The following is a 12,270-nucleotide window of genomic DNA, read 5'->3' as shown; positions in this document are numbered from 1 at the left end:
AAGAACTGAAGAAATCTGCTCAAGATTCCACAAATCTCCAAATTCTCTTTTCAGTATACCAATTTGTTTGTTATGGTTCAAGTGCTATCATGAAGCACTTTGAAGTCTACTATACTACAAATGATAGGGGGTCTGGCATTCTTTTTCCCTCTTCTTTCTGAAAATCAGTCATTTGTCTCCATGTGGATAACCAAGGGTCCAAATCAGATTTCTATTTTATTGGGTAAGTAAAATGTAACACCCACACATGTTCACAAGAGGCCATAAATTATTTTCATCTGCTTGGGATGACCAGAGTTGGATTGGTTAATTTTGCTAATGTCTTTACAAATGTCTTTTATTTATTTTTTTTTTAAAGATTTTATTTATTTATTTGACAGAGAGAGATCACAAGCAGGCAGAGAGGCAGGCAGAGAGAGAGGAGGAAACAGGCTCCCTGCTGAGCAGAGAGCCAGATGAGGGCCTCGATCCCAGGACCCTGAGATCATGACCTGAGCCGAAGGCAGCGGCTTAACCCACTGAGCCACCCAGGCGCCCTACAGATGTCTTTTAAAACAAAAGGGAATGTGGCTACAACCACTTCTGAGGTACATTTTTTTGGTGATTTAGTTAAGTTTAACAAGAAGAATAACTGATTTTATTCTATTATTTATTTATTTATTTGACAGACAGAGATCACAAGTAGGCAGAGAGGCAGGCAGAGAGAGAGAAAAAGGGAAGCAGGCTCCCTGCTGAGTGGAGAGCCTGGTGTGGGGCTCAATCCCAAGACCCTGAGATCATGACCTGAACCGAAGGCAGAGGCTTTAATCCACTGAGCCACCCAGGTGCCTCAAGAATAACTGATTTTAATGGCCAGCTTTTTTATTTTTGAGAGAGAAAAAGTAAGCAGGGGGGAATGTGGAGAGGGGCACTGGGAAAGAGAGAATCCCAAGCAGGCTCCATGCCCAGCACGAGACAACTGGGACTTGATGCCATGACTCTTAGATCATAACTGACCTGAAATCAAGAGCTGGACACCCAACTAAGCTACCCAGGTGCCCCAATGGCCAGCTTTTTAAATGAAATTTTATTTTTTATTTTTTTTAAAGATTGTGTTTATCTGAGAGAGAGATGGGGACAGTGCAGAGGGAGAAGATGACTCCCTGCTGAGCAGGGAGCCCTGCACAGGGCTTGATCCCAGGACCCTGATATCATGAGACAAAGGCTGATGCTTCGACTGACTGAGCCACCCAGGGACCCACAATTTTTTTTTAAAGATTTATTTATTCATTCTAGAGTGTATGCATGTGGGGGGAGCAGAGGGAGAGAATTTTAAAGTAGACTCCCTGCTGAGTGCAGAGACTGATATAGCCCAATCCCATGGCCCATGAGATCATGAACCCAGATGAAACCACGCTTAGAAGACTGAGCCACCCAGGTGCCCCTAAATGAAATTTTAAAAGACCACCCAGGTAAAGGTTTGAGAATGCCCTTACTAACTCATATCAGGAATGTATTATATCAAAGACTCATTTTAAGAGAGTATCCAAGCTTTATCCATTTCTGTTTGTCAAACTCCCTCATCACGTACCTCACCAATGGCCTCATTTAGTAAGAAATAATCAAAATCAATAATAATAGACAGGAACAGTTAATCTGTGATCAGGTAATAAGCATTACTTCTAGAAAAGACTAACTCCAGATAGAAGAAGTAAGGCTTTGTTCCCTGTACTCACCGTTTCATTTGCTTCTTGTTGCTTTTCATCAAAGTCTCTGATCAGCTTCTTCTTCTCTTCTAGAAAAGAGAGACAAGTTTTAAGTGCTAAGTCCTCTTTTCATATATTTAGAGGTCATTCCCTCTGCTTAGAATAAACAGCTCAACCCTTCCCTGATGGGGCTAGTAGTACTTAATCATCTCTAAAAAGGACTTTTTTTTTTTTTTTTTTTTTTTTTTAGCACAAGTACATGTGAGCTGATGGGGGTAAGGAGGAGGAGGGGGAGAGGGAGAGAGAGAATCTTAAGCAGATACCACATCTAGCACAAGGACGATGTAGCATGGGGCTGTATCTCATGATCCTGAGATCATGACCAAAGCCAAAATCAAGAGTTGAATGCTTAACCTAAGATTGAGCCACCTGGCCACCATTTAGAAATGCACTGGAACTTGCTAACATGATGATGGGGTAAGGGAAAGGGTAGGTATTATGAACGGAATTTAGTACTCAGGGAACAAAAAATATCCATGCTTGGGACACTCCTGCATGACAATTATCTGGCCCCAAAGGTTAGTATTCTCCTACCAAGAAACAGTACAGGTCTAAGTTAACCACTGTCAATTAATTGTCCCCTAGAAGGATCATGCACACCTTCATCAACAAGAATGTTTAGCAATACTGATTCTTTGAAATCAGTATTGGGAAGCAGGCTTCTCACTGAGCAGGGAGCCCAATGCGGGGCTCAATCCCAGGACCCTGGGATCGTGACCTGAGCTGAAGGCAGACTCCCAACGACTGAGTCACCCAGGTGGCCCCTTGTCCCCACTTTTACCTCCACTATAAAACACTTCTCTATATTAACCCTTATCAACTGCTTCTCTGCAAAACAAATTCAAAACTCACCTACTCTGCTTGCTGGGAGAGTGCATGGCATGGTACATATTTCTTGGCCATACCCACTGATGGTAATATGTAAAATGATGCAAATACCACTGACACACACAGTGAGTCATTCCCCTTTCACATCTGTTTCAATCCTTTAACTTGTCATTTTGTCTTTATATGCTTAATTGACTAGTATGTCTTTAATACCTAAAACTACTAATTTCTTCTTTAAACAAAAAGAAGAGGCTTCAGCTGCCAAGCAGTAGTAACACTTAACTAAAACAACACTGTTCTGCCTTCACTGTATTTTTCTGATCACTTAGGTAGGTTTGAAAGATTTTCCACTGAATAGATATATAAATCATTCCATCCAAAAACAACTGCAATACACATTCAAGTGTACATGGAATAGTCTCCAGGATAGATCACATACTAGCCACAGAACAAGTCTCAGTAAATTTAAAAAGACTGAAATTCTATCATGCATCTTTTCTGAACACAATGGTACAAAACTAGGGATCAATCATAGAAAAAATTGGAAAGAACACATATATGGAGGCTAAATGACATGCTACTGAACAATGAATGGGTCAACCAAGAAAACAAAGAGGACATCAAAAAAATACATGAAGACACAAGTATTGGCAAGGATGTGGAGAAAAAGGAACCCTGATATGCTGCTGGTGGGAATGCAAACTGGTGCAGCCACTTGGAAAACAGTATGGAGGTTCCTCAAAAAATTAAAAATAGAGCTACCCGGGGCCGCCTGGGTGGCTCAGTGGGTTAAGCCGCTGCCTTCGGCTCAGGTCATGATCTCGGGGTCCTGGGATCGAGTCCCGCATCGGGCTCTCTGCTCAGCAGGGAGCCTGCTTCCCTCTCTCTCTCTGCCTGCCTCTCCATCTACTTGTGATTTCTCTCTGTCAAATAAATAAATAAAATCTTTAAAAAAAAAAAAAAATAGAGCTACCCTATGACCCAGTAAATCAACTACTAATTGCCCAAAGAAAACAGAAACACTGACTCAAAAAGATATATGCACCCCTATGTTTACTGCAGCATTATTTACAGTAGCCAAGAAACATGGATGCAGCCCAAGTGTCTATCCCAGATGAATGGATATGTCTCACACACACACAAACACAAACACATGGCTATTACTCAGCCATAAAAAAGAATAAAATCTTGCCATTTGCAACAACATAGATGGATCTAGGGGTGTAATGCTAAGTGAAATAAGTCCGCTGGAGGAAGACTTAACACCGTATGACTTCACTCATATGTGGAATTTAAGAAACAAAAACAAACAGGAAGGGGCACTTGGGTGGCTCAGTGGGTTAAGCCTCTGCCTTCAGCTCAGGTCATGATCTCAGGGTCCTGGGATCGAGCCCCGCATTGGGCATTGGGCTCTCTGCTCAGCAGGGAGCCTGCTTCCCTTCCTCTCTCTCTCTCACGTTCCTCTCTCTCTGCCTGCCTCTCTGCCTACTAGTGATCTCTCCTCTCTGTCAAATAAATAAATAAAATATTTAAAAACAAAAAAACAAACAGGAAAAAAAAAAAGAGAAAAAAACCCAGATGCTTAAATACAGAGAACACACTGGTCTTTTTCAGAGGTGAGGGAGGAAGCGGAAAATAGGTCAAGGGTATTAAGAGGACACTTATCATGATAAGCACTGAATAATGTACAGAATTGCTGAATCACTATATTGTATACCTGAAACTAATAAAACACTGTATGTCGACTATACTGAAATTTTTTAAAAAATACATAGAGATCAACACAATGGTCCAAAATTGTTGGGATGCAGCAAAAACCGTTCTAAGAGGGGAGTTTAAAGCAATACAGGCCTACCTCAAGAAATAAGAACACTCTCAAAGAAATAACCTAACGTTACACCTAAAGGACCAAGGGAAAGAACAAAGTCCAAAGCCAGTAGAAGAAAGGATATAATAAAGATTAGCACAGAAATAAATGGAACCGAGATAAAAACAAACCAAACAAAACCTCAAAAACAATGGAGTGCCTTACACCTAAAGGAGCTAGAAAAAGAACAAGAAACAAAACCTAAAACCAGCAGAAGGAAGGAAATAATAAAGATTAGAGCATAAATAAATGACAGAAACAAAAACCAACAGAAGAGATCAATGAAACCAGAAGCTGGTTCTTTGTGGGGGGGAAATAAAACTCAGTAAAACTGATAAACCTCTACCCAGACTTAAGAAAAAAAAGGAAAGGACTCAAAATCATAAATGAGAAAGAAGAAATAGCCAACACCAAGATATACAATTATAGGATTATGAAAAACTATATGCCAAAAAACTGGAAAGCCTAGAAGAAATGGATAAATTCCTAGAAATTAAAGAAGAAATAAAAACTGAACAGACTGATTACCAGCAAATATATTGAATCAGTAATCAACAAACTCCCAACAAACAAAAGTCCAGGACCTGAGAGCTCCACAGGCAAATTCTATCTAACATGTACAGAGTAGATAATGCCTATTCTTCTCAAACTATTCCAAAAAAATAGAAAAGGAAGGAAAACTTCTAAATCCATTCTAATCCAGCATAACCCTGATATTAAAAGGTAAGATACAACAGCAATAAAAACTACAGGCCAATTTCCCTGATGAACATAGATGTAAAAATCCTCACCAAAATATTAGCAATCCATATCCAACAATACCTTAAAAAAGTCATTCACCACAATCAAGTGGGCTTTATTCCAGGTATTCAACAATGGTTCAGTATTTGCAAATGAATCAATGTGATGTATCACATCAATTAACAGAAAGAATAAAAAACCATTATCAGGGGCACCTGGGTGGCTCAGTGGGTTAAGCCGCTGCCTTCGGCTCAGGTCATGATCTCAGGGTTCTGGGATCGAGTCCCGCATCGGGCTCTCTGCTCAGCAGGGAGCCTGCTTCCTCCTCTCTCTCTCTCTGCCTGCCTCTATGCCTACTTGTGATCTCTCTCTGTCAAATAAATTTAAAAAAAAAAAAAAACCCATTATCATCACCTTAGTAGATGCAGGAAAAGCATCTGACAAAGTACAACATCTGTTCATGATAAACTCTCAACAAAGTTGGTTTAAAGAGAGCATACCTCACCATAATAAAGGCCATATATGAAAAACCCACAACTAACATCATACTCAATGGGGAAAAACAGAGAGCTTTTCCTTTAAGAAGGGGGAACAAGACAAAGATATACAAAGATATCCTGGGGCACCAGGGTGGCTCAGTGGGTTAAAGCCTTTAACTTTGGCTCAGGTCATGATCCCAGGGTCCTGGGATCAAGCTCCGTGTCTGGCTCTCTGCTTGCCAGAGAGCCTGCTTCCCTTCCTCTCTACCTACTTGTGATCTCTGTCTGTCAAAAAAATAAATAAAATCTTTAAAAAAAAAAAAAAATGTCCCCCCCCTTAGCACTTTTATTCAACAAAGTACAATAAGTGTTAGTTGCAGGAATCAGACAAAATGAAATAAAAGGCACACAAACTGGTAGGGAAGAAGTAAAACATTCCCTATTTGCAGATGACATGATTATATATACAGAAAACTCTAAAGACTCCAGCAAAAAACTACCAGAATGAATGAATTCAGTGAAGTCATAAAAAACAAAATTAATGTACAAAAGTCTGTTGCATTTCTGTACATTAATAATGAAGTAGTGGAAAGAGAAATTAAGAAAACAATCCCATTTACAATCATACCAAAAATAATAAAATACCTAGAAATAAACTTAACCAACAATGTGAAGGATCTGTATTCTGACAACTATAAAACACTGATAAAAGAAACTGAACCTGACAAACAAAGATATTCCATGCTAATGGACTGGAAGAACAAATATTGTTAAAAAGTCCATACTACTTAAAGCAATTGACAGATTTAACGCAATCCCTATCAAAATACCAACAGCTTTTTTTTTATTTTCCCAAATATTTAATTTATTTATTTCAGAGAGAGAATAAAAGAGGGCATGAGAGGGGAGAAGGTCAGAGGGAGAAGCAGACTCCCCATTGAGCTGGGAGCCCGATGTGGGACTCGATCCCGGGACTAAGGGATCATGACCCAAGCCAAAGGCAGTCACTTAACCAACTGATCCACCCAGGCACCCTACCAACAGCATTTGGTACCATCATAGCATCATAAAAACTAAAATAAATAATACTAAAATCTACATAGAATCACAAAAGACCCTGAATAGCCAAAGTAATCTTAAGAAAGAACAACAAAACTGGAGGTACCATAATCCCAGATTTCAACAAACACTATAAAGCTGTAGTGATCAAACAGTGTGGTACTGGCAAAGAAATGAACATACAGATCAGTGGAACAGAAGAGAGAGCCCAGAAGTAAACCCATGCTCACATGACCAATTAATTTACAATAAAGGAGCAAGAATATATAACAGGAAAATGTCTCTTCAATGAATGGTGCTGGGAAAACTAGACAGCTCTATGCAAAAGAATGAAAGTGGACCCCTTTCTTACACTATACACATATATAATGGATAAAGACCTAAATGAAACCTGAAACCATGAAACTCCTAGAAAACATAAGCAATCATTTCTTTTACAACAGCCACAGAAACATTTTTTCTAGATATGTTTCCTCAGGCAAGGGAAACAAAAGCAAAATGAAATTATTGAGACTACATCAAAAGAAAAAGCTTTTACACAGCAAAATAAACCATCAACAAAACAAAAAGGCAATCTACTGAATTTGCAAATGATATTAGGGGTAAATATCCAAACTATATAAAGAACTTAGAAAACTCAACACCAAAAAACCCCCCAAATAATCCAATTTAAAAATGGGCAAAAGGGACACCTGGGCAGCTCGGTTGGTTGGGCTGCGGCCTTCAGCTCAGGTCATGATGGGATCGAGTCCCACATCGGGCTCCTTGCTCAGCGGAGAGCCTGCTTCCCTCTCTGTCTCTGCTTGCCACTCTGTCTGCCTATGCTCGTTCTCGCACTCTCTCTCTCTGACAAATAAATAAAATCTTTAAAAATGGGCAAAGGATCTGAATAAACATTTTTCCAAAGAAGACCTACAGATGGCCAACAGACATATGAAAAAATACTCAACATCACTCATCATTAGGGAAATGCACATCAAAACCACAATGAGATATCACCTTACACCTGTAAGAATGGCTAAAAAAAACCACAAGGGAAGCCTGGGTGGCTCAGTCGGTTAAGCGGCTGCCTTCGGGCTCAGGTCACGATCCCAGGACCCTGGGATGGAGCCCCACATTAGGCTCCTTGCTCAACAGGGAGCCTGCTTCTCCCCTGCCTGCCATTCTCCGTGATCGTGCTTGCTCTCTGTCTCTCTCAGTCTGTCAAATAAATAAATAAAATAAAACAAAATGAAAAACACAAGAAACAGTAAGTGTTGGCAGGATGTGAAGAAATAGGGACCCTCATGCACTGTTCGTGGGAATGCAAACTGATGCAGCCCCTGTGGAAAATAGTACGGAGTTTTCTCAAAAATTAAAAATAGAATCACCATATGATCCAGTAATTCCACTACTGGGTTACTACCCAAGAAAACAAAAACACTAATTTGAAAAGACATATGCACCCCTATGTTTAATATTATTTACAATAACCAAAATATGGAAGCAACCCAAGTGTCCACCTATAGATAAATGGATTAAGATGTGGGGTGTGTGTGTGTGTGTATGTGTATATGAATATGCAAAATGGAATACGATTCACCCATAAAAAAGCAAAAGAATGAGATCTTACCATTTGCGACAACATGGGTAGATTTAGAGGGCATAATGTTAAGTGAAGTAAGTCAAAATGAAAGACAAATACTATATGATTTTTTTAAAAAGATTTTATTTGAAAGAGAGAGCACGAGTGTGTGCATGCATGAGCAGGAGGAAGGGGCAGAGGGAAAAGGAGAAGTAGACTCCCTGTTGAGCAAGGGGGGAGCAGTAGAGGAAGAGGGAGAAACAGGCTTAGGGAGCCAGACTCGGGGTTCAGTCCCAGTACCAGGCAATCATGACCTGAGCCAAAGGCAGACGCTTAACTGACTAATCTACCTACGCACCCTGACAAATACCATATGATTTCACTCACATTTTGGAATTCAAGAAACAAATGAACAAAATAAAAAAGAGACAAAGAATAAACCAGATTCTTAAACACAGAGAACAAACTGATGGTTACTAAAGTGGAAGCAGATGGGGGATGGGTGAAATAGATAAAGGGAATTAAGTACACTTCTCTTGATGAGCACTGAATAATATATAGAATTACTGAATCATTATATTGTATATCTGAAACTAATACAACACTGTATGTTAATTATACATAAAAAAAGCCAAAATAAAAATAAATTTTAAGAATCTGGGGTGGTTTGGTGACTCAGTTAAGCATCTGCCTTTGGCACAGGTCATGATCCCAGGGTCCTGGGATCTGGCTCCCTAAGCCTGTTTCTCCCTCTTCCTCTACAGCTCCCCCTGCTAGTGCTCCTGCACTCTTTCACTCTCTGTCAAATAAAATTGAAATCTTTCTAAAAAAATTTTTAATTAAATAGCAATATTTGGAGAATTGAAATTTACATAAACACTCAAATACTTCAAACTAAAAAAAAGATTTTCCATTTAAAGCAGTAATGTGAAATATCCTTTTAAAATACATATTAAGTGGGGCGCCTGGGTGGCTCAGTGGGTTGAAGCCTCTGCCTTCAGCTCGGGTCATGATCCCAGAGTCCGAGGATTGAACCCCGCATCGGGCTCTCTGCTCGGCAGGGAGCCTGCTTCCTTTTCTCTCTCTCTCTCTCTGCCTCTCTGATCTCTGTCTGTTAAATAAATAATTTTTAAAAAATTACTTGCTAAAATACATATTAAGTAAATTTATTTTAGAACATGATATAAAGAAAACAATTAAGTGACAGTAAAAATGGTACTTGGACATGGCAAAAATGATGAAGGGAGTACTGGCATGGTATCACCTGGTAAACATTTGTGTAAGAGAGAACCGCTGGTGTGAAAACAGAGTTAGATTTTGGACCTTTCCTTGGGGTTGACTTGACATGTAAGCCTGGATAATAATTCTTTGTCTCCTTGGGGCCTATATAAAGAACTTAGAAAACTCCACACCAAAAAATCCCCCAAATAATCCAATTAAAAAATGGGCAAAGGATCTGAATAAACATTTTTCCAAAGAAGACCTAAGTGTCCAACAGACATATGAAAAAAAATACTCAACATCACTAATCATTAGGGAAATGCACATCAAAACCACAATGAGGCCTGACCTCCTTCATTAGGTATAAAAGAGGAGGCAGGTCATCCCTTCATATGTAACAAGCAAAGATTAGCCCTACTTATGAGCAGTTTATGAGCAGTTTAATTTCTAAAAATGTGTGCATCCGAATGAATATTCTCCCTGAAAATCCACATATAAGCAACCTACTTACTACCAAAAAGTTATCACTGCTTATATTGTTTTTCTGAGTTCATTTGAGTTTGGAATTATCTTTTTTTTTTTTTAAAGATTTTATTTATTTATCTGACAGAGAGAGATTACAAGCAGGCAGAGAGGCAGGCAGAGAGAGAGAGGAGGAAGCAGGCTCCCCGCCGAGCAGAGAGCCCGATGCGGGACTCGATCCCGGGACCCTGAGATCATGACCCAAGCCGAAGGCAGTGGCTTAACCCACTGAGCCACCCAGGCGCCCTGAGTTTGGAATTATCTTTACAATCTGGAGATACAGTCTTTTTTTTATTTTGGTAAACTTTATATAACATAAAATTTACCATTTTGACCATTGTTAAGTATACAGCCAAGTAGCAAGAAGTACATTCACACTGTTATGCAACCATCAACACTACCCCATCTCCAGAACCTTTTCACCACCCAAACTGAAACGCCATACCCAATGAACACTAATTCTCCACTTCCTATTTCCCCCAAACTCTGGTAACCACCCTTTTACTCTCTATATCTATGAATCTGATGAGTCTACGTATCATAAAATCGTAAAATATTTGTCCTTTTGTGTCTGGCTTATTTTACTTAGCATAGCGCCCTCAAGGTTCATCCATGCTGCATCATGTGTATGCGGACATGGTCTTTCTTTTTTTTTTTTTTTTTTTTTTTAAGATTTTATTTATTTGACGGAGAGAGAGGAATCACAAGTAGGCAGAGAGGCAGGCAGAGAGAGGGAAGGAAGCAGGCTTCCCGCGGAGCAGAGAGCCCGACGCGGGGCTCGATCCCAGGCCCCTGGGATCATGACCTGAGCCGAAGGCAGCGGCTTTAACCCACTGAGCCACCCAGGCGCCCCCGGACATGGTCTTTCAAAGCTATGTTATTTTTTATTCACTGTGACTCCTAAATACAAGCCAGTACTTCAACTGAAAAAAGAGCAATTTTATTCAATGCCAAAGAAAACAGCTGAGTTGGGCTTACGGAGGGATGGCATGTGGGTATTCAACATGCTGTCCTCAGATTTTCTTGGCTAATTTTCTTTATCCTAGTTGTCATCATAAGCATTTGAACGCAATCCCATATAAGATATAATATCACTGTAATGCTTTATATGGATTTACATTCTGTTAATCACAATAGCCTCTATCACATGTCAACTGTCAGCTGATTTTTAAGTGATCATGAACCACTCTGGACATGGACATTCTATATTCACAAGTGGAGATCAAACTCCTCTAGAAGAGAGAAATAAATCTACTTTTTCTTTTATAAATCCCATAGCTTCCAGAACTGTTAACCTGGCAGAGGGTTCCCTAGATGTAGCTACTGCCTGCAAGAGCAAATGACAATGCACCCTTTCCTATGCCTCCTCCATTGTTATGCGACATACCCTTAATAGACGTAAGACATTGCAAGTGAACTATTTCTTACTCTACACCGCTCACAAAACCGAGGGTTTGTTGTTGTTGTTTTAAATAGGAGAAAGTTCAGCCATGGCAAATGGTCTGCATCTTGACCATCCATGATGTAACTGATGTAAGCACAAAAGCAGCTGTCACTATCCCTGAGTCGTGTTCTCAGACACCAGCAGTGAAATAATATCTGCAATCAAGAATGGCTACTTCAATGGAGAGGTATCATATTACTCCGTAATACGCTGTCGCTGAGTGTCACTATGCTTCTAAATAGGCACATCTCCACACTCAACCACTCACTTCTGATCCAAGAAACACTCGACACGTAAGTGCAATCCCTTCCTAGCTTTGATTTTTCTACAACTGTTAGTCATAAAGTTTCCTTCTTTATTCTTCCTTTGCTAAAGACAAGAAAATCTGCATTTTTAAGAGGCTAACTCCAGAATGATTCAAGGAATGTGGTTACATAATTAAGAATAGGGAGCAAAGAACAGCTCACAGAATCTCCATCCTTTCACCTTGATTCTGTTCCTCAGTCTTTTTGGAACTGGGGTACTCCACTCTCTACCTAATTTCAGAAGGCATACCTTATCTTAGGAGTGCTCTACAGCCTGTATATTTTTAAAAGAAATATGCTCCCTTTGAAAACAATTTTAAGAGTTTTACCACATTATGAGATCCTTTATGGAATCCTAAGGTTAAAAAAAAGCCTCTGAAATTCTCCCTTCTGATGATGAAGCCAGGGAGGAAGATATTTAAAGGTTCAAAAGAGGCTGAACTCTACCTAACTGAGAGGTTATCAATAGGTGCTTCTTTATACGTTAAGTCTCAG

At 39.7% G+C, this 12,270-nt stretch overlaps 1 protein-coding gene across 1 annotated transcript in view; it reads right to left on the bottom strand.

The window, feature by feature from the left end:
• Positions 1-12,270, bottom strand: part of VTI1B (vesicle transport through interaction with t-SNAREs 1B) — a 32,364-nt gene that overhangs the window by 7,400 nt on the left and 12,694 nt on the right. Inside the window, exon 2 of the mRNA XM_044231546.1 lies at positions 1,716-1,774. Coding sequence (XP_044087481.1) covers positions 1,716-1,774 — 59 coding nt within the window. The remainder of the gene's footprint in view (positions 1-1,715; positions 1,775-12,270) is intronic.

This window comes from Neovison vison, chromosome 13, assembly GCF_020171115.1.
Source record: "Neovison vison isolate M4711 chromosome 13, ASM_NN_V1, whole genome shotgun sequence".
Lineage (NCBI taxonomy): Eukaryota > Metazoa > Chordata > Mammalia > Carnivora > Mustelidae > Neogale > Neogale vison.
This window is presented reverse-complemented; position numbering and strand designations above follow the sequence as displayed.